Source organism: Carassius carassius, chromosome 27 (assembly GCF_963082965.1).
Source record: "Carassius carassius chromosome 27, fCarCar2.1, whole genome shotgun sequence".
Classification (NCBI taxonomy): Eukaryota; Metazoa; Chordata; class Actinopteri; order Cypriniformes; family Cyprinidae; genus Carassius; species Carassius carassius.
Window position 1 is genome coordinate 24,982,542 of NC_081781.1, and position 23,667 is coordinate 25,006,208.

Consider the following 23,667-nt stretch of genomic DNA (forward strand, 5'->3'; position numbering starts at 1 on the left):
TATCAATTTTTACTTATCATGTGTTCCCGGGGATTCGAACCCCCCACTTTGCGCTTGATAGCACAGTGCTCTACCAATTGAGCTACAGGAACACTATGAGATGCACGCACCCATATCTCTTACCTGTTAACTTTCACTTTAGACATAATTAACTGTGTTTATATGTAAACCTTGTGTGTTTTTGACAGTATTAGCACAATAAGATGATAACTAATAAAACTACTTGTAAGTAATCAGGTGCTGTTTGACTGGCATATAATGTGTATGGACGCATGGGGTCAATGTGCTTTGAATAAGCACGTGTTAGAAAAGCAAGCGAATAAAACGTTTCACCGGCAAGGCCTTAAAGCACACGCAAATAATGTACTTTTGTGATTGAAAATAAGTGCAATGTCTCATGATTGTAATTCTACCACTGAATTTACATTTGATGTGAATGTGTCTCGCAAGTTGCAGTTGGAGCTAGAGCTGCGAGACATAATACAGTGCATTGCTTGATGTAGATGTTGTGTTTTGTTAGTAAATGTTTCATTATATTATTTGTGTTGCCTCCTTTGTTCATTATTATACTACTACTACACTACATATATTGTATGTAGTGTATGTAGTATTGTATGTATATCTGACAATGGTGTCACTTATTTTTGTAACAAGAGCCCACACGTTCGAATGTTTCAATCTTGCCGCGATGACTGATTGCACGCACACACAGTGCACATGCGCATGGATATCACACTTGTGTCGAGCAAACGTCGGCCACTTAATTCAGTGAAGGGAAATGACAAGCAACAGCTTCTAATTCGTCATTAACATTGATTATCGATAACAGTATTGTTTGTCATGAAGCTTATCGGTACTCCAGTATTGACCCAATTACGTACCGGTCCAAAAAAATACCGGTTCTCGGTACCCATCCCGACCGGGACGCCCCTGTTGGCTAAAACAAAGCAATACAGTAAAATATTTCCTCAGCACTGGGCTGTGACAGCTTTTTTTTATTTTGAAATGTGAGTCAATAACAACTGGCCGAAGCCAGAGGCAATGGTGAAAGTCTTTGTGCGAAGAGACCCCACCCCATTTTGGAGTTTCTGCCCACTTTTGGAATTCACACGCCCCATTTTGGAGATCTCCGGTCTGCAGTTATACCTACTTGGAATTTTCTGCTGAATTTGTACCACTGAATTTGTGTAAGGGAATCTGGAAAATGAATTCCAAATTCAATTCAACATGCTTTTTTGCTTCAAAAACTTTTGTCAAAAATTTTCTTCCATAGGATTTTAGGTGATTTAAGGATGTGAAGGATGCAACCTTCAAAATACACAGGTAAAAGTCATGAAACAAAAGCTTACATCACTATGCAAGACCTTAAAAATTCCTATTAAAATGGTCTAGTGTCAATAAAGTTGAATGCAAATGGTTAAAAAATAGAAGTCACAGCATATACAGTAAGTTTAGACTTATTTAGACTTAGAGCAGCTATACAACTCTTGAGAGTTGATGAGACTCTTGTATTGGTTAAAGTTTGAATAATACATGTTGATGCAGGCATAAGTACACAAGAGTTGCCACAAAACAAGGGTCTTAAACATATGCTAAGAGCAGTGTTTAATGTAGCAGATCACTCCGCTTTTGGGCCGTAGAGTTCCCGTGTCTTTAATATCAAAAGACTGTCCAGGAACCAGACTGAACTCAAATCTCTGAAGCAGTTTGGCAAGCACAACTTTTGCCTCCATCTGAATGTAGAAAGACAACAGACTAGTTAAGGTCACAGCAAATTTGGAACTTGGAAAACAAGTTTTAAATAAAACATGAAATAATACAAAACATGAACCTGCATGTGCTTTAAGTCCAAAAATTCTGAAGGAGAAAGGGAGGTACAAATGTGTGTGTGTGTGTCATGTATGCTTAATCACCTGTGAGAATGCCTGCCCCAGACAGGTTCGTGGACCAAGTGCAAATGGATAGTAGCAGTAATAAGGCCTTTAAAATAGTAACACAATTAGAAATCAGCAGATTTCATGCCAAAATATCACAATATAAAGGTGTGTTCAAGTCGTAAATTCTGTAATTAAAAGAATATAAATCGCTCATGCCTCATTGAACTTACGCAGTAATTACAATTTGTAAATTCTTATTGCTGTAACATCATGCTAAAAGGCCAGTGGCTTTAGCAGTAAAATGATGTTAAAGGTAGAGTTCACCTTCAGTTGCTGGTCCCCAGCAACGACGTGAACTTAAAGTAAAATATTACAATTTATAATCTTGTAATTACCGTAATTATGGCATGAATGCAGCATTCTAAGATACTAAATTAGAGGGTAAAATGAGACTGTGATAATGACTTACTTAGGGGCATTCACATCAAATCTCTCTGGATCAAACTTCAATGGATCTTTAAAAAACTTTTCCAGTCTTTGGGAAACATAAGAACTGAACTGTATGGAAAGATATAGAATAAAATAATTCAAAATACTCATATATTCATGTAAAATGAGTTCCCTTTCAAGGTGTATTAAAGCATGTGTGAAATCAGTCCAATGGAGTGGCGAGATGTCATGGGTAGGATGATGTAAAGACCAGGAAGCTTAAAAGCACCTGGAACAAACAGTGTTATACAGCATCATCCCCAAAAGGCCCTAGGATTACCCACCAAGCCATGTAGAACAACCTTGGCTCTGGTGAGTAAGCGTATATCGAGACGTGCTGCGTTTGGTCTCGTACTCTAACGCATACGTTGTCATTGTTGTGCGCTTGCTTAGACCTTTGTTGTGATAAACAGTAAAGTGTCTTCAGCTGAATTCAATTTCTGGTTTGTCGGGTTTAAAAAAGATTAGTATACCGCGGCAGCCCTCCAGTTAAGCCCTCCTCGTGTAAAGACTGAAGAGTGTAAAGACCATCGACTCTAACGTGCGACTCCACCGGGCAGGGAATATAAGTATTGTTTCGATTAATCTTTTTCCTTCTTGTTTCATTTCTGTTTCAGTTGTTTTTTTTTTGTTTATAACCAAATGTGTTTCCAGATCCCTACTATCACTACCACTCGCAAACCACACATCACACAATGTAGACAGCGCAATCTTAACAACCTGCACACTTTGCCTATATCTGCTAATACACTACTTTCTTTTTCTATTGGTCTCTGGAATTGCCAGTCTGCTGTAAACAAAGCCGATTTCATTACTTCTATTATTAGTCATTCAAAGCTTAATCTCATGGCCCTAACAGAGACCTGGATCAAACCAGAGGACACTACTACATCTGCAGCACTCTCCAATAATTTCTCATTTTCCAACTCCCCCCGTTTGACTGGAAGAGGTGGAGGTACTGGTCTGCTCTAATGATTGGAAATTTAATCCTTTACCATCTTTGGGTATCAACAGCTCCTTTGAATCTCATTCAGTTACTGTTACCTACCCTTTTAAAATACATTTTGTAGTTGTCTATCGACCCCCAGGACCACTGGGTAACTTTTTGGATGAATTAGAAGTGTTGCTCTCAACATTTTCTGAGGATGGTACTCCCCTTGTTATGCTTGGAGATTTCAACATCCATCTAGATAAACCTCTGTATGCTGATTTCCACACTCTGCTTGCCTCTTTTGATCTCAACCGAGTGTCAACTACTTCTACTCACAAATCAGGCAACCAACTGGACCTTATTTATACACGACACTGCTCTACTGATCATGTTCTGGTTACTCCACTGCACACGTAGGATCACTTCCTCCTCACTCTTAACCTCAACATGGTCCCTGACACTTCACTTACCCCTCCACATGTCATCTTTCGACGTAACCAACGCACACTTTCACCCTCCCGGCTTTCTGCAATGGTTTCATCTTCACTTCCTTCCCCTAAACTGTTTGCATCTTTGGATGCTAACAGTGCTAATGATACTTTCTGCTCCACTCTTACATCTTGTTTAGACACTGTTTGCCCCTTATCTTCCGGGCCAGCCCGTAACACACCTTCTGCCCCTTGGTTATCTGATGTTCTATACGAACACCGTTCTAAGCATAGAGCTGCTGAAAGGGTGTGGTGCAAATCCAGAAATACTACTGACCTTAATATGTATCAGTCACTCCTATATTCTTTCTCTGCTAATGTCTCCACTGCTAAAATGACATACTACCATAACAAAATTAACAATTTGTCTAACTCTTGCATGCTTTTTAAAACATTTTCCTCACTTCTTTGTCCTCCTCCTCCCCCTCCTGCTTCATCTCTAATAGCTGACGACTTTGCAACGTTTTTCATTAATAAAATTAAACACATAAGTGCACAATTTTCCACACCACAATCAGTCAAGCTCATATCACCAGCAAACTTACACTCATTTACATCCTTCTCTTCACTCCCTGAGGCAGTAGTCTCAAAACTCATCCTTTCTAATCACCCTACAACTTGCCCGCTTGATCCTATTCCATCTCATCTCCTTCAAGCCATTTCTCCTGCAGTTGTACCTGCACTCACTCACATCATCAACACATCCCTCCACACTGGTGTTTTTCCCTCATCATTTAGACAGGCACGTATAACCCCACTACTTAAAAAACCCAACCTCAATCAATCTCTTTTAGAGAACTACAGACCAGTTTTCCTTCTTCCTTTCATTGCAAAAACACTTGAACGAGCTGTGTTCAACCAAGTCTCTACATTTCTCACACACAACAACCTCTTTGACAGCAACCAATCTGGCTTCAGAAGTGGACATTCAACTGAGACTGCCTTGCTCTCAGTTGTTGAAGCTCTAAGACTGGCAAGAGCGGAATCCAAATCTTCAGTACTTATCCTGCTTGATCTGTCCGCTGCTTTTGACTCGGTTAACCACCAGATCCTCCTATCAACCCTACTGGCAAAAGGCATCTCAGGAACCACACTTCAATGGTTTGAGTCTTACCTATCAGATAGGTCCTTCAAAGTATCTCGGAAGGGGTAGGTGTCCAAGTCACAACATCTAACTACTGGGGTGCCTCAGGGCTCAGTTCTTGGACCACTTCTCTTCTCTGTCTACATGGCATCATTAGGTTCTGTCATTCAGAAACATGGCTTTTCATACCACTGCTATGCTGATGACACTCAACTCTACCTCTCATTCCATCCTGATGATCCGACGGTAGCTATTCGCATCTCAGCTTGTCTAACAGACATTTCTTCCTGGATGATGGACCATCACCTTCAACTTTCCCAAGACAGAACTGCTTGTGATTCCAGCAAACCCATCGTTTCATCACAATTTCACCATCAAGTTAGGCACATCAACCATAACTCCTTCAAAAACAGCTAGAAGCCTTGGAGTTATGATTGATGATGAGCTGACTTTCTCAGACCACATTGCTAAAACTGTCCGATCCTGCAGATTTGCTTTATTCAACATCAAGAAGATCATGCCCTTTCTTTCGGAACATGCTGCACAACTCCTTGTTCAAGCTCTTGTTCTGTCCAGGCTGGACTATTGCAATGCCCTCTTGGCAGGTCTTCCAGCCAATTCTATCAAACTTTTACAATTAATTCAGAACGCGGCAGCAAGATTAATTTTTAATGAGCCAAAAAGAATACATGTCACACCTCTGTTTATCAATTTGCACTGGCTTCCAATAGCTGCTCGTATAAAATTCAAGGCATTGATGTTTGCCTACAAAACTACCACTGGCTCTGCACCCATTTACCTAAATTTGTTACTTCAGAGTTATGTGCCCTCTAGAAGCTTGCATTCTACAAGTGAACGTCGCTTGATTGTGCCATCCCAAAGAAGCACAAAGTCACTTTTATGGACTTTTAAATTAAATGTTCCCTCCTGGTGGAATGACCTCCCCAACTCTATCCGGACAGCTGAGTCCTTAGCCATCCTCAAGAATCGGCTTAAAACACATCTCTTCCATCTTTATTTGACCCTCTAACTTTAACACTCACTATTCTAATTCTATTCTTTAAAAAAATCGAATTACCTTTCTAATCTTTTTATATTCTATTTTCTTTTCATTAATTATGCAATTGTGTGTGTGTGTATGTGTAAAGACCTCTAACACTAGCTTGCTCTATTCTTTTTTATTCTATCTGTTTTCTTTTTTTTTATTATATTATTTAAAATTCCATGCTAAGTGTACTGTGTTAACCTAACTGAGACTTGTTATAGCACTTATATATCATTGCTCTTTTTGTTGTTTTTGATTGCTTCCACTGTCCTCATCTGTAAGTCGCTTTGGATAAAAGTGTCTGCTAAATGAATAAATGTATATTGGTGGCAGGCCAAGCTGCAGTGTGATAAAAAACAACACTAAAAGACCTTGATGAGACCGAGTGGGTTAATCTGAACACAAACTAGGGCTGTCACTTTTTATTCGATATTCGAATATGCATTCGAACATGACGTGAAATATCCGTAATCGAACTATAAATAAAATATCCGGTTTTTAAAATGCCATGTGTAGTGCATTTTTTACAGTCTATGATTAGACCATTTGTTTTTTATTTTATTCTTTGCCATCTTATCCAGTAGAGGGCACTCTAGACGTATTGTAGCGTAGGCCCATGACCAAATCAAGCGAAGATAGATAGCTTACGGTGTACATTTTAGGACATCCTCAGACCTCAGTCATTAAATGAAAAGGCATCATGTCTCAGACTAAAAGGGTTCAGTCATCGGACAAAACGGCATCGCGCCTCGGGACTGAAAAGCTTCAGGTCTCAGGAAAAACGACGTCAGGTGTCAGGTCTCATACAATTAGGCATCAGACGAAACGGACTCAGGTGGAGTGTCGCGTTGCCCTGCCCCATGTGACGTCACACTCACACTGTTCACAGGAAGTGGTATAATGGTTGATTGATGGCAAAAGGAGGTAAGCAGTGTCTGATATATTATATTTTAACAGTTTTATTCAAATGTTACACTAATTAAGTTATATAGGGAAGAGAACATGCATTTCGAGGGTCATGTATGCACGTTTAAAAAGTTAGTTAGCCATATTGCAACCAGCGAGCTTTTATTTGGGCAAAGTAGTAAAATTACCCTTACGAAAAATAACCATGGTTTTACTTTATATATATATATTTAAAACACCAGAACGCGATACTCCACCTGAGTCGGTTTCGTCTATTTCCTTTCTTTCTGAGTCCGTTTCATGCCTAATTGTATGAGACCTGAAGTCGTTTTTCCTGAGACCTGAAGCTTTCCAGTCCGAGGTGCAATGCCGTTTTGTCCGATGACTGAAGCCTTTTAGTCTGAGGCATGATGCCTTTTCATTAAATGACTGAGGTCTGAGGATGTCCTAAAATGTTCACCGTACTAGCTAGTAGCCAGGCACGTCTGTGCGCTCCGAACGTGTGTTTTTGGTCCAGATCAAGTTGATAGACTGGTATTTCTTGAAATACGAAATGAATATGTAGATATTCTAATATATTCGAATACATTGCATGATATTCGATATCCGTTCGAATTTGACTTTTCTTAAAAGTGACAGCTCTAACACAAACCAAGAACTGTGCCAGGCCACAGATTTGTCCCCTTTGTCCCACAGATTTGTCCCACTAAGGAGACGGCTAAGGCCATTTGTTATTCTATGGCAGCCCTGGGTGCTACAGAGAGGCATCTGTGGTTGAACTTGCCCAAAATCAAAGAGATGACACTCTCAGCTGAGGTCTTCTAAAAAGAAGGTGGATCTGTGTCATTCTCTCTAACTGGGCATCAGTGGAGTCCTGAGACTATGAGCTTTAGACTTCTGAAGACAAGACTCCTGTGGGGAGAAATGGTATACACTTCAGCATTCTGGCCAGACTGAGAGTGGTTCCCAGCCCTGGTGGCTCTCCTTAATGGAAGGAGGGACCTTCTGTCTCAATCCTTCATGGCCAGAGTTATGGAAGCTATGGGTGTGGCCTCTGAGAGGGTACAACTCATAAATTCCAGTCTCTCAATACTCCACTCCAAAGTTCCCTCCACAAGAAAACAGTATGCACCTTTAAGTTGGCTTCTGTTTAGTTCTTTGTGCGGAAATCGATAGCATGACTCTGGTTGGTTCAGTGCTGGAGTTTCTTCAGTAGTGATTCTCCGCAGGGTGATCTCCTTTCACCTTAAAGTTGTACGTGATGCCCATAGCTGCTTAGCATGCCACTTTGGGTGGTCAATCATTGGGAAGAAACCTGCTAGAGACTTGTTTCCTTTGTGGTGCCTTGAGGCTGAGGCCTGCAAGCCACAGTATGTTCCCGGCTTGGGATCTGGATGTTTTTTCCACAGAGCTGCCCTACAGAGAAAGACTGATATGTTGTTTGTCTGCTTTGGTCTCCCTTGCTTATGAACCCTCTGATCTTTTTTTGTCTTTGGGGGTCAGAGTAGGGTGTACGCCGATCTGATACTGCCATTCTTAGCCAGATTTGTGTATCAGTCAGATGTGCTATTGTTAAGCCCCACAAAATGTACAAAAACATTATAAAGCATCATAAAGTTTTCCTGCACTATATTTCAAGTGTTTTGAAGCTATTCCATAGTTTAATGTGAGTTACAGATTAATATTTAAGTCATTACATTTAAGTTCTTGTAAACTCTTCTCTCCACTGCGGCTGTCTGTTGTCCTCTATTCAGCATTCAAACTGTCTTTTCAAGATGACAAAACGTTCTCTAAGATTATTCAATGTTCCTGTTATTATTCTTGACCTTTAGATAAAGATCAGTTGGTTTTCCATGAAAATATTTTATCTTGCTGGAGTTTAGTTTCTAAAGCATGTTACTTTCTACCGGGTGTCTGTTCACTAAGATCATTATACTGGAGTACCGAGCACTATGAATTGTTCTTCACGCGCACAGTAACTGAAATGTAAAAATGTTAAAAGAAAAGGCTCAATAAACTATCACAAAGATATAATACACCACGCATCAGTATCTCTTCCCTTAGTGCTTTGAACTTTTCTATGCTGAGTGCTGCATGCTATAACGGAGTTATAACTACTTCAAGCACGTCATTCTGTGCATGGGATGCGCATAAGCGCTTTGTAGCGGCACCGTATAGGAGCCTTTTATATTATAAACTTTTGCACAATGAAAGATTATTAATTGCCTTTCTTGTTGTCTTATTTAAAATTTGATTGTGTGGGTAAAATTTAGCTTGGGCAGGTGGACAAAATTTGGGGTCAGTTTGGCGAGTTTCAAATATATAAATTGCATAGGCTAATTGTTTAACAAACAAGCACATGTATGCTTGTACTGCATGAATGTAAGCACATTATTGTTGTTATTTATTTATTTTAATGGTTGTATTATAATTCAGTATGTATCAATGAATGACACAGTTTTGACTGTCATGGTGTGTGCATGAACGAATGTGAAAAGCCTGCTAATTAGTTGCTTTTTTTCTATCACTTACATTGGGCAGTTTTTGCATTTAAATTGGATTATTCTGACTGACATTTAAAAATTATGCATGTGTTGCGTCGAGGGTATCAGTTAATTTCTCAATGCCGTTTTGTCTGTCTGCTTGCATATTTTATTCATGTTCGGTAGCCTGACACTCTTTAATGTAGGCTATTTGCCCCAATTTGATTCAAAATGTATCTTATATTTATATTATTTTGTCATAATTATTTTGGTTTAAGGAGTTTAAATGTCCCTTAATCAACCTTGATTTACATATTCCATCACATTATTTTGACAGTTAAAATTTGGGCAGTTTTTGGGCAAGTTTTTGTGAGCTATTGGGGTGGAAATTGAAATTGCACATTCATCAGATACTATAATTTAGACCAGGGAACTACGCCAAACTCTCAAGTTCTTCTGTCATATCTGTGCTTGCCATGATTTACACTAGACAGGCATTCATCAGCATGTACAAGTTCCCTTGAAGGGTAACGTCTCTGATTATGACTGTAACCATAATTCCCCGAGAGGGAACAAGGCGCTACTTCACCCTTACATACTTCCTGCATCCCTGTGAGTAACTTGTTTCACCCTTTCAGAATGCTTTTTTGTTTCTGGATGCGCTTCTAAGCATCCTACGTCACCCTGTCTTTGAAAGCTTGCCACTCCACTGGACTGATTTTACACATGCCATGACGGCCACATAATGAACGTACTAGCCTTACTGGGAATCTGGCAGTACTCACAATAACAGCACAGCCCCCTGGGATTTTCAGTCCATTTATAACCATGTCCTCATTTATCCAACGACTGGTCCCTGGAGCAGTTGGGTACAGACGCAGTGTTTCCTTTAACACCTGAAGCATCGAATCAATAACACAAAGACAATTGAAAGAAATTGATACAAAACCATTTGTGTTTGTTGCATGTAAAAACATCTCTGAGGACCCACCTGAGACAAGTAGGTGAATTTTCCAAGGTCTTCATATGAAATGTCTCTTTTCGTCCCAAGTATTTCATCCACCTCTGCTTTAGCCCTGGGTAGGAAAGGAAAATCACTAGAAAGCATTGTAATGCAAAATGAATGGAACATATCAACAAGAAGATTCCAAGAAGTGTTTTTACCGTTTATATATCTCAGGATATCTCCCTAATTCCATAATTGCAAATGAGAGCTGATTGGCTGTTGTCTCTTGCCCTGCAACAGAATCACACACTGTTTATAACTGCAGGGGTTTATGAACAATAATCAAGCAATACTGTAACTCACCAGCAATGAAGAAAGTCACAAAGTTGTCCAACATCTGTTCATGATCTTTAGTGTTATTAACGTTTTCCTCCTCTATAGCAAAAAATGGAAATTGTTAACTGTAAAAGTAACTATAAAAGGCACATATTAATATTTGTTGAAAAAAATTTTCAAAGTGATTCAGAAGTCAGTATATTGTTTGTTTTATTTCCATATAATTACAGCCTTTAAGCCATTTTGTAATGACCTTTGTAATGTTTTATAATTGATGATCAAAGCAAACATGTTGAATTAAACTGTTTAACTTAAAATGTGTCTTAAGACTCCTATAATTTGTTCATTCACAAACTTGTAATTTCACTTGAATTACGAAATTTTTCATACTCGCTGCAAACCTTTTCTGTTCCTTGTAATTGTACTTTTGCTAACTTGTATTTGAACTTTAATAGTTTAATTGCTATTCACCAAATTTTCCGAAAGGGAAAATACACTCTGCCCTTTAACACCTCAGCCATTTGCGAGCCACATACCTGCTGTTTTGAGGATTTGTGTCAGAATGTCTTTGGGAACGTCTTCTCCATTTTCGATTGCTGTCTTCCTTTTTTGGATCCATTTATCTCCCGTTTTACGCAGGAGTTCAGCTGCATCTTTAGTTTGTTGTACAGTCTTCCAATTCTTTGGAAAAAGCTGAGGATCCACAAATGAAAACACACACACAAAGAAACTGATTATATAGCAATGACCCTACTAATTTAAAGTGATATAAGCATATATGGATACATTCTCTTACTGTAAAAAATGGGTCTCTGAGATAGAATACCATGCCCTTTAAACAAAGCTCAACTGCATTCTGGAAGGAGCTGTCAGTTTGCTTGAACAAATTTAAATCAACACCGAAAGCCGCCTGCGGATGAAAACATACTAAATATTAATTAACAGCTAATTCTACCTTCCTTGCATTAGACCTTCCTTTTGAATAATCAGGAAAAAGTGTGAAACCTTGCAAATGACGTCGAGTGTGACACAGTTGACCAGATCATGCATGATGGCAGGTGTTTTAGTGTCGGCTACTTCCTCCAGATGGTCCATTAGGCGCTCAGACATCTCATTAAAAGTGCCCATCAAGCTTCGTAAGTATCTGATGGATAAGACCGCATCAGTTGTGGTGCATCTCTATCTCATTTCAATATATCAGAGATGTTCTTAACTCACGTGCTGCTGAAAGCTGGATCCATGATGCGACGTTGCCTGTACCAGACGTCATGGTCTGTAGCCGTCACTAATCCGGTTCCAAGGAACCTGAGAAAATTGATTCAGACTTTATATAATTCTCTGTTGCATTTTTTTTTTAAAACATCAACTTCAACATGACAAATAATAATAGATACAAAGGGCCCCATTTTAACGATCTAAACACAAAGTGTAAAGCGCACAACGCAGGTGCACTCATGGCGTGTCCAAATCCACTTTTGCTATTTTAACGACGGAAAAACAGTTGGTGCGCCCAGGCGCATGGTCTAAAAGGGTTGTCCCTATTCCTATTCCTATTAATATCCTATTAATGAGTAATGGGTGTTTTTTGGGCATAACGTGCAATAAACCAATCAGAGTGTCATTCTTCAATTCCCTTTAAGACGTCTTGCAACGCCTCGCTGAAGTGAGTATCCGCCAGCAGCAAATAGTGGAACACCTCGCCACTCGACTGGGCAGGACGGATGATGAACTCACCGCCGTCCGGGCCACAGTAGCCCAGCGCAATCCGCTACCTGAACCTCGGGAACAAGCCACCCGCCTGTTACCAAAAATGACAGCCGATGACGATGTGGAGGCCTTCCTACAGGTCTTCGAGAACACCGCCCACCGTGAGGAATGGCCCGAGGAGGAATGGGCAAGTGCGTTGGCACCCCTCCTCACTGGTGAAGCACAGAGGGCTTACTTCTCGCTCCCCTTGACGATCGCCGACAACTATGCCGAAGTCAAGCGAGAGATCCTGGCGAGACTCGGCCTCTCCCCCCTCTGCGCCGCCCAGCAGTTTCACAAATGGGAATACAAGCCCCGGGTGCCAGCCCATGCCCAGGCAGCCGAACTCGGTCGCATCGCCCAGCATTGGTTGCTGGAGGGAGACCCCACCCCAACACAGGTAGCGAAACGAGTGGTGGTCGATCGCCTCCTTCGCGCGCTACCTCGCGCCCACTGTCAAGCCGTCGAAATGAGGAGCCCGAGCAACGTCCGGGAACTTGTGGAGGCGATCGAGCTGGCGCATACTGTCCATCACAGCGGGGCAGGGGACCGGCTGCCGCCATTTCCCCGGAGGGTGGTCCAGGAGCAACGCCCGCTCGAAGGCACCGCGCGACCGGTCAGCAGGCTGACGGTTCCCACACCACGTGATGAGCCCATGCCTAGCGATGACCCACCATCACCCCCGCGAGCCTGGCTGGCAGGCTGCATTGTCCACCAGCGGGAGCCCCCTGAAGCAGAGGTGAAGGTGGATGGAAGACGGTTCCGGGCCCTGCTGGTCTCAGGCAGTGCGGTCACCCTCATCCAGTCACGGTTGTGCGGCCCCTGAAGCAGCCAGAAAAACTTCCTGCCGATTACATACGTGCACGGAGACACTCGCCAAGTACCGGCCCGTGAGATGGTCATTTCATCCCCCCAAGGCACCTGGCCGGTGGAGGTAGGCCTGGTGAAGGAACTGCCAGTGGCCGTATTGCTCGGAAGGGATTGGCCTGGCTTCGACAAGCTGCTCACCGCCTCTACGCAGCCTGCCAGCCCCAAGGGGAACCGTCGAAGGCCGAGGCGGCCGCCTGGACCCCGCCGCCGGCCGGCCCTGCTCGTCTCCGACAGTGGAAGAGAAGGTGAGTCCCCCACCCAATCTGCTAATCTCTTCTATGATGTGTACCAAGAGGCCGCTGGAGGGGGCTCTTTCGCCAAGGAACAGCGGGAGGACGACCGACTCAAGCACTGTTGGACTCAGGTGCGAGTCGTGGATGGAGAGGACGTCCTCCCCCGGCCCCACCCTCTCCCACATTTTGTCGTAGAGAATGTCCTGCTGTATTGTGTCGCCCAGCGGAGGGGGGAGGAGAAAAAGTTGCTAGTCGTGCCTCGAGCCAAGACAGAGACCATCCTGGAACTGGCACATTCCCACCCCATGGCAGGTCACCTCGTGGCAGCCAAGACCACCCAACGCATCCGCGACCGCATCCACTGGCCGGGCCTGGAGGCCGAAGTAAAGCGGTTCTGCCAAGCCTGCCCGACCTGTCAGGCCACGTCGCCCAGGGCCCCTCCCCCTAGCCCGCTCATCCCGCTGCCTATCATCGAGGTGCCATTCGAGCGGATTGGAATGGACATAGTGGGGCCGTTGCCGAAGTCTGCCCGTGGGCATGAGCACATCCTGGTCATTGTCGACTACGCCACCCGGTACCCAGAAGCAGTCCCCCTGCGAAAGGCTACCGCGAAGTCCATCGCCCAGGAGCTGTTTCTGTTGGCCAGCCGAGTCGGCCTCCCCTCAGAGATCCTGACTGACCGGGGAACCCCGTTCATGTCCCGGCTAATGGTGGACCTCTGCAGGCTGCTGCGGGTGAAGCAGTTGAGAACCACAGTCTATCACCCTCAGATGGATGGGCTCGTGGAGGGAAGCAAATGCTCAGACGCGTGGTGGCGGAGGACAAGCGGGATTGGGACCTCATGATCCCCTACGTGCTCTTTGGGATCCGCGAAGTTCCTCAGGCCTCAACTGGCTTCACCCCCTTCGAGCTCCTGTTCGGCCATCTACCACGGGGGCTCTTGGACATGACCCGGGAAGCGTGAGAGCAGCAGCCTGCCCCTCATCGCACCATCATCGAGTGGAGCAACTCTATCACATCAACCTCCTGAAAAAGTGGGTGGGGACCCGGACCAAGTAGCTGCCCTGAGCCTCACCGAACCCGTGGTGGTGGATGTCAACCCCCACCTCTCGGCTGCCCAGAAGACGGAGCTGCAGCACCTGGTCAGTCAGTTCCAGGATGTGACCGCCTAGGAAGGGCCCGGTACATCAGTACCCTGGACCTCACCAAGGGCTATTGGCAGGTACCGCTCTCTGAGGCCGCCAAGCCGAAGACTGCCTTTTCAACCCCCAGTGGCCATTGGCAGTACCGGACCCTTCCCTTCGGCTTACACGGGGCCCCTGCGACGTTCCAGCGAATGATGGACATCCTCCTGCGGCCCCACCAGGAATACACGGCCGCCTACCTGGATGACGTCGTGATCTACTCAGAGGCATGGGAAGAACATCTGGATCGTCTGCGGAGGGTGCTCTCGGAGCTCTGGCGGGCTGGACTCCCTGCCAACCCCCGAAAATGCCACCTAGCCCTCTCTGAGGCCAAGTACCTGGGCTTCCAAGTCGGCCGAGGTCTCATCCAGCCACAGGACAAAAAGGTTGAGGCCATCTGCACTGCCCCAAGGCCCCAAGGTTACTGTCTGGACAGTAAATCTGCTCCCACATTCAAATGCCCTGGAATGTAAACTGCCCTGAGTGACAGGAACTTGTCCTGGGCCCAAAGAAAAATCTGCCTCGCTATTTTCGCTCAGACCCCCCTGGTGATTTATATAAGAGACTGTTGCTGTGTTGTCCAACCATACTAGGACATGACAACCCCTAAATTGATGGAGGAAATATTTCAGAGCCAGAAATACGGCCATCAGCTCAAGGCAATTGATATGCCAATCGAGCTGATTACCCTCCCATTCCCCTTGAGCTGGATGGCCATCTAAGACCACTCCCCAGCCCATCACGAAGGCATTTGTCGTTAGCAGTCTGCAATGACACGGTGCCCCTAGAGTGGGACCCAAAACAAGGAACCGGGGTCTGAGCCAAAGAAATAGTGTACGTAGCCCGTGGCGCGTCAATTTTATTTGCTTTCGAGGATTGGGTCTTGGATGAAATCCTCTGTCTTTTACACACAACTGAAATGGTTCTCATGTGCAACAGCCCAAGAGGAATCACCGCGGATGCTGAAACCATGAAACCTAACATCTATTGGTACTGACGAGCAGTGCGATCTTGGACTAGCCTGACCTTGCTCATGGTCTGCCGAATGGTCTCGATTCGAGTGGGGGACAGTTGTGCCCGCATCGTGATCGAATCCCAAACGAACCCGAGATAAGTCGTTCTCTAGGCTGGATAAAAAACACTTTTCTTGGTGTTGAGTCTCAACCCTAGAGAAACTAGATGAGCTAACACGATGTCTCTGTGTTGTAGCACCATCTCTTGCGATAGTGCTAGTATCAGCCAATCTAATGTAATTCAAAATGCAAATGCCCTGGAGTCGTAATGGAGCCAGCGCTGCATCCATGAATTTTGTGTACATGCTGGGTGATAAGACTAGGCTGAATGGAAGAACCCGAAATTGGTACGCTTCGCCCCCGAAAGCGAACCTTAGGAATTTCCTGTGTTGTGGCAACATTTCTATGTGAAAATATGCATCCTTCAGATCGATTGTGATGAACCAATCGTGATGCTGGATTTGCGACACGACCGTCTTGACGGTTAACATCTTGAACTTGAGTGCTTTGACTGTACGGTTTAAGCCTCGAAGATCTAAGATTGGATGCACCCCCTCACCCTTTTTTGGAACCAGGAAGTATCTGCTGTAATAGCCCGATTCTCTCCTTGGAGGAGGAACATAATCTGTGGCCTTTTTGCTCAGAAGAGTTTGCAGCTCTTGTGACAGTACCTGCATCAGCTCCGTTTTCATGGAAGTGGAGACCACGCCGTTGAAACGTGGAGGATGACGAATAAATTGGATCCTGTATACTATCCGTACTGTGCTTAATACCCACGCAGAAATGCCCGGCAGAAGTTCTACGCTGCCAGACTCCCTTAGAGTGGTACCAATTTTAACACTTCCTTTTGAGGGGATGTTAGATGTTCTGTGCCCTGAATGGTGGCAGGAAACACTGGAAAATCTAATATATCGCTGGAAACCACTGCCCCCCAAAGCACGAGAGGTGGCATAGATGGAGGAGTTTTGTGAGGGTAACGGGATGGGGCGAAAAGCTCTCGAGTGCGCCCCATCCGTGAGGGACTACCCCCACCAGATCGGGCACCAGTCCGTCAGGACTTTCTCTTCTTGTTAATGATAGTCCTGAGGTCTGGCTTGGGAGGTTGCTGAGCACGGCAAACTTGTCCCCAATCCCTACGAGGGGGAACATGGACCACCAAGCTCTGCTTTTTAACCTCCCTGACTTTTGAAGGATCGGGGTGAGGCTGGTTGGCTGATGGCCCCTCCCCTTGAGTGCGGTGTGGAAGGAACTGAACAAATGCTTCTTCGTGTTTTTTTTACTTCCTTAAACCTGTTGACAACTGTATTAACCGAATCGCCAAACAGGCCAGATGGATATATAGGAGAGTCTAAAAGAAACAATCGATCTTTCTCTTTATTGCCCGTCAAATTAAGCCACAGATGCCTCTCTGTGCTGACTAAAGCTGACATAGAACGGCCGATGGCACGGGCCGTTTGCTTGGTAGCACAGAGAGACAATGTTTGACCTGACCTGCAGCTTAGTAAGCTTTACCCACTAGCGATGATGTTACTCTACAAGGTTTAGTGGGGAGAATAGGTTTTTTAATTTGAGAATGCTGATTCGGGCGAAAGATAGCTTGCGAGCATCTCTTCAACCCGAGGCACCTCCGAATTCCCCCGCGACGTTGCATTCACGATAGTCGAAAAAGTCAACGTCGAGGGCACAAAGATGCGAGAAGTATATGGTTTGCTCCATGACTTTGACAGCTCATCATGGAGGTCCTCGAAAAATGACTGTTCTGGTTTCTCTCCCCTACCACCGGACAGAAACCTATCCTCTAACTTACTACGTTTGGGGGTCTCTTGTTCGCATGGCAAAGCTGCAACCTGTCCACCGCCCGAGTAACCACCTCGAGCAGTTCCTCGACCGATTTTTTCTCGCGAGAGGAACGCTCAGAGGCGGGCTGCTCCTGGTCCGAAGACCCAAGAGATATATCATCCTCCTCGTAAACCAAAGAAGCACCGGAGCGAGCTTCAAGATCACGAGAAGGGATGCATTGATCTGGTGACACAGCAAGTGAAAGGGACTGGCCCATCGCTCGCTCGTCACGCAGATCCCCACGAGAGCCCCTTGATGAAAAGGTGGGTGTGGTCTGGAAATAGTTCAGATGAGAGCGAAGCATCTCTACTGAGAACAGTTCACAATGCTCGCACTCGTCTGTCTTTAAAGCCAAAACCGCATCCTTTTCCCCCAAACAAATAAAACAGTAATCATGTGTATCCAGCTCAGACATAGGACAAGAGCATGGAGGAACACAACACTAACCGTTTCGCTGGCTCATCCTACGAAGATCTGTAGCAGACAAAATAATTTTCCTGACGCACACATGCACAGAATGATCTGAAGACAAAAGACCTGTTGATGCACCTGTGGCTTATCTATTTATAGCCCCGTGTTGCCGGCGCGCTCCGATGACGTCATCAACCGAGGCTATATTACCTTTGGGTCAATTCTATCGACGTGTTACACACATTATTCACAGCTGGTCGCGATTAAGACGTTTCCCAATGCGCTGAGCAGTGCAGCATCGACTGTAGCTTTCGAAAGGGAACCCATGAAACAGTTGAGTGAATTTTCTTATTGTCAAAAAGACACTCCTCCCCTCATGTCTGTACTGTCTCCTTCAGTCAAATGCACACATACTGTAAAGGCACATGGATACAAACCTATTAAATATGGGGTCTCTACCATACAAACTTCTAGATGATGATGAGGGTGGAAATGTGTCTCAGTGTAACCCACTGTTATCAATGTAGAGATATTGAGACTAGAGGTCGACCGATATATCGGGCCGATATTTGTCATTTTGTAATATATCGGCATCGGCCGATATCCGTGTTTAGTAGCGCCGATTTAAAGTCAGGCACGTCGGCGGGCAGCCCCGTGTTATTGGTGCGGTGGAAAGTGCTGCTGCTGCCACTGCATGTGCAGCACCCCAAGCCAAAACTTTAGGAAGATTCAACAACAGTCCTGGGAAATAAAGGTAGTCAGAGAATTTCACTCTGTAAATGGGGTGGAGAAGTTGGCAGCTCTAACAAACACTGCAGCGTGACGTTACCAAAGTAAACTGTGTCTGACGTTACTCTGCCCCGCTCACAGACAGCACCGTGCTCGGAGAGACAGCTGTCCTGGAGTTGCCCAGAACGGTGAATGACATTTGTTCAGAAGCATGGTTTGATGCAGACAATAACCAGTTTTCCATCCAACTCATTTGTATTTAGGGATGTCAATATTCGATAATTTCCATGATCGATCGTCGTTTAAATTAACGATCAATTAATAACCTTAATGCTGCAAAACGTGTCTGCAACGGTATTATTATGTGCAAAAGCCACTTGGAAAAATAAGCTTTCTCACCCGAATTAAAGGGGTTTTAGTCTGAATAAAATGCTAGTAGCAGGACTGTAAAATGAATAGATGTGATTATGATCATTTGATAAAATTAAGAGAGCGCGCCATAAGTTGGAGATCATTTTACTTTGTTGACTGTTTCCCATCAAGGAGACCGCTGAATGCGCCTCTTTAAATGCGCCTCGTTTCGTGGTGCTCGTTGTTGTATTTAAGAACGCAACTGCAATGTTTTCAAATGACACTATAGTAGTGGTGCAACGGATCATCATTGATCCATGATCCATTCAGATCAATATCTTCGGTTCGGCACACACGTGACCCGCGGATTGATTTATGAAAAAAAAAATAAAAAGTTGCGCATGTTCAGTCCACACTCAGTGGTCATGGCGAGCGGAGGAACAGAGGAGCTTGAACGGCCCGCGCATTTTGGCTTCCCTGTCAGATATAATGATGAAGGAAAGAGGTTAGAGTGAAAAGATTATGCCAGATCTTTATGAACAGGAGAAGAAAAAAAGTTGTGGATGAACTATCCCGAGCATCCTCTGTTGCGCTCACGACAGACGGGTGGACATCCAGGGGGACGGAGAGCTATGTGATAACTGCTCACTTCATTACAGCAGACTGGAAGATGAGAAGTCGGGCTATTATGTTAAAAATAAGATATTATGCCATGTGCACTTTAAGTTGATTGCATATATTTTAATTTATTTTTAATTTTTATTTTAATTTAATTTTAATAATTTAATGTTAATTAAAAAAAAGACAAAACGTATGTTTATTTGTCTTGGCCTTTTTTTCTTCTTCTTTTTTTGCTGATCCGAAAAATGATCCGGTCCATAAGAGGACGAGCGAGCGCGGGTTTGACTATATGTATTTGGAGGTTATTGCTCACGTCTCGTTCTGCACATATCCAAGTGTTTCCATATTCGCAATATATCTGAACGTTAAACTATAATATTTTTTTATTTTTTTTATGTAAACTAGACGGAAAAGATCATCCTCTTCACATGAGCAAAAATGTCCTTGGCATCACAGTAGAGTGGACCGGTATACTACGGTCTATTTAAACTGACCAGTGTAACCTTTTATATGTTTGGTTGACTGTGCTTTATTTTAATAATGAACAGACTGCGATGTAATTTTGAAATTAGAATCCACTTTAGATGTTCTGTGTCATTTATACCAAACACAAATGTTGCTGGTTGCTAGTGTGTTTGCAGCACTACTGTTATTTATTTTTTATATATTCTTTTTTTTATATTTTTCAGTTTAATTGATTTTTATTTCTAAAATTGTATTTATTTAAATGTATATTTGAGTTTACATTTATGTTCCAACAAACTAGAAAAATTCTACTTGATAACTTATATATATATATATATATATATTGCCTGTTTTATATATTTAATACTTGGTCAGTTTATTGATTTGTGTGGTTAACTTTGTATACATTTTTTATTTTAATACTGTGCAGTGCACAAAATTAAGATTCGAGAGATGGTTCAAGTCAGTGCTCAATAAATGATGATAAGTTTAGAAATGTTGTGCATCCACTTATTATTAGTGTGACATTTTAGCATGCAAATGAAGGGGAAAACTTCAAGATATCCGCCCTAAAAATCGGCAGCACTTATCGGCCATCGGCTGACCCTGACCTCCAAACATTGGCATCGGCTAGAGAAAAACCCATATCGGTCGATCTCTAATTGAGACTAGACTATACCTAGCAATGCTATGGCATTTCCGCAACAAATATTAAAGCTTACCGTTTTCCAAACAAGTTAAAGAGGCGTTTGTAGACAAAGGGATCTTTAAGATACTTAGGTGACATCAGGATTGTCTACAATGACAGGATAGAGAATTTTATTTATTTGATTGTGAGGCATGTTAAGGGTTACTCCACCCTTAAATGAAAATTATGTCATTAATCACTTACCCCAATGTCATTCCAAACCCGTAAAAGCTTTGTTCGTCCTTGGAACACAATTTAAGATATTTTGGATGAAAACCGAGATGTTTGTGACTGACCCATAGACTGTACATAGAAGTAAATTACACTGTCAGCATCCAGGAAAATATGAAAGACATTATTAGAATAGTCCATCAGTGGTTCAACCGTAACATTATGAATTGACGAGAATACTTTTTGAATGTGAATAAAACAAAATTAACGACTTTATTCTACAATTCCTTTGTCAACAGTCTGATGATGTCTTTAATACTTTTCTGGATCTTGACAGTGTAATTTACTTGGCAGTCTATGGAACAGTCACAAGTCTGCCGGTTTTCATCGGAAATATCTTAAATTGTGTTCTGAAGACGAACAGAGATTTTAGAGGTTTGGAACAACATGGTGGTAAGTGATTAATGACAAGATTGTCATTTTGGGGTGAAGTCTCCCCTTAAATTATGAACATTAATGACATTTTTTTATATTTACCTTTGTAGCCTCGGGGCAATGGACTTCGATCACAATATAATGGAAACTGTTCAGCCTGTAGACAGGGCCATATTTTTCTGCCCTTAAAAACAAGAACACGTTCACATTACTGAGAACACTCTACTCAATGTGTGTGTGTGTGTGTGTGTGTGTGTGTGTGTGTGTGTGTGTGTGTGTGTGTGTGTGTGTGTGTGTGTGTACTTGTTTATGCTACATGGAGAGTAAAACATCATTTTTGACATACTAGGGGAAAAAATATATTATAAATAGTAAATCATGTTTATCTGGAAGTGTGACATTGCAAAAAGGTTTTCTGTATGGGGTAGGTTTAGGGGATAGAAAATACTGTTTGGTCAGTATAAAGAAGTCTATGAAAAGTCCCCACAATTCACAAACAAACGTGTGTGTGTGTGTGTGTGTGTGTGTGTGTGTGAAAGAAAGAGAGAGAGAGACCTATGCAATATCACTACAATCTGATCTGATAACACACTGTTACATAACACAAACATTGTTTTGTAGGTGCAAGTTCAAATCAAGACATTAGTCAAGGAAAACAAAACTGTACAAATAAAGAAACAAATTATAAATTACAAATATTCGGATGAATTTATACAAACATGTTTTGTTCTTACCACTCAAGAAATAAATCCTGTACAAGGTTATCCGATTTCGTCGCTCTGGAAAAAGTAGGTGTATGTCCCAGCAGAAAACTGTCAGGATATTAGATCTCATGTTATTTCATCTGAACTTTGATCATCATAACAAAGTTGGTCTTTTTACAATATCTTGTATGTAACTGTTAACTGTATTACTCACATTTATAAAGAAAACAAATTGTTAAAGTTTATTACCTGTCTCTTGGCGGTCCAGGTAAATGATCATATTTCTGGTGAACATAATGAACATACAGACAATATGCAAGAAATGCAGAGAAAACAGCAGCAAGCAGGTAAAACATCACAAATAAGATCCATTCTGAGATCATGATGACGGCGAGGAGTAGCTAGCTGTAAAGTACGTTTGCCTTACTGCTATCAAAATATCGCTTTAACAACGGCTTTATTTCCGGGTCTTGTCGTTGGGCGATAGAGGGCAGTGTTCTTTCTTTCTTTCTTTTTTTATTTCGAACAACAACCAGTAAAATAAGAAAAATAAAAATAAAGTTAAAAATAAACGCAATATCAAAAAAAAAATATATATATATATATATATATTTTTTACGTGTGTTCGAAAAGGAGCGGGATGAAGCAAAAAGCTTGTGATTTTCCCACCCCTTATATAACCATACAAAATTCCATCATATATGAATTATCCCACCACATCCAACATATCCTTATTGAACAACAACCATTAAACAAATACAATAAATAAATAAAAAATAAGAAAAAATGTCTTTTATCAATCTTTTAACCCACCCTTAATATTCTTGTTCCACCTCATAACCTTTTAGTAACTCGATTTTATACCAATTTTGAACTGTTTAAAGTTTGTACAGTATTTTAACACCTGTTCCAACTTATTCCACAACCTCCCCCGCATATAGTGATGCACATACTTTTCAGAGTAGTTCTTATACTGAGCTTTTTAAAGTTTAATTAATCTCTCAAATTATACCCACCCTGCCTCTCCATAAACGTTTTTTGTATATTTTCCGGAAGTAAATTATTTCTTGCTTTAAACATGACTTGTACCACCTTAAATTTAACCAAATCAATAAACTTTAGTATATATGATTTCAAGAATAGGGAATTTGTGTGTTCAAGATATCCTACATTATTTATAATTCTGATTGCTCTCTTTTGTACTATGCATAACGACTGTATAGGTTGGTTTTGTAGGTATTTCCCCAGATTTCCACACAATAACTTAAGTAAGGCACTATGAGTGTATTATACAGAGTATAGAGTGATTTATTATTCAAAATATATCTTGTTTTATTTAATATTGCTATAGTCTTTACCAGTTTTGCTTCAATGTGTTTTATATGTGGTTTCCAGCTAATTTTGTGGTCTAAAATAACACCAAGATATTTATTTTCGTATACTCTTTCTATACTAATATTATTAATTTTCAATTCTATTTCAGGTTTAATATAATTTCCAAATAACATAATCTTTGTTTAAGCTATATTTAGTGATAATTTATTTACATCAAACCAGCGTTTTGTCAGCATTTGCTATTGAATTTAAAAGCTGCTGTAAGTTGTCCCCTGAACAAAACATAT

General features: G+C 42.3%; 1 protein-coding gene across 1 annotated transcript; it reads right to left on the bottom strand.

Moving 5' to 3' along the window:
• Positions 1 to 1,586: 1,586 nt before the first annotated feature.
• On the bottom strand, positions 1,587 to 22,516 carry LOC132107072 (cholesterol 24-hydroxylase-like). Its single transcript, XM_059513232.1, has 15 exons — positions 22,295 to 22,516; positions 22,076 to 22,153; positions 21,444 to 21,525; positions 20,770 to 20,843; positions 11,804 to 11,890; positions 11,591 to 11,729; positions 11,382 to 11,495; positions 11,122 to 11,278; positions 10,613 to 10,684; positions 10,468 to 10,540; positions 10,295 to 10,379; positions 10,089 to 10,199; positions 2,347 to 2,435; positions 1,914 to 1,980; positions 1,587 to 1,733 (listed from the first exon to the last, which is right to left on the bottom strand). Exons 1-15 carry the CDS (start codon positions 22,426 to 22,428, stop codon positions 1,593 to 1,595), a joined length of 1,503 nt encoding a protein of 500 aa, XP_059369215.1. The 5' UTR covers positions 22,429 to 22,516; the 3' UTR covers positions 1,587 to 1,592.
• Between the last annotated feature and the right edge of the window lie 1,151 nt (positions 22,517 to 23,667).

What these genes read in the sequence shown, in the direction of transcription:
- LOC132107072 (XM_059513232.1), bottom strand. Translation starts at nt 22,428, where the DNA reads ATGATCTCAGAATGGATCTTATTTGTGATGTTTTACCTGCTTGCTGCT. An exon ending in CAGGATTTATTTCTTGAGTG is followed by an intron (nt 21,526 to 22,075) that starts GTAAGAACAAAA and finishes CTTGTTTTTAAG; the next exon opens with GGCAGAAAAATATGGCCCTG. An exon ending in TGGGGCAGGCATTCTCACAG is followed by an intron (nt 1,734 to 1,913) that starts GTGATTAAGCAT and finishes TTCTACATTCAG; the next exon opens with ATGGAGGCAAAAGTTGTGCT.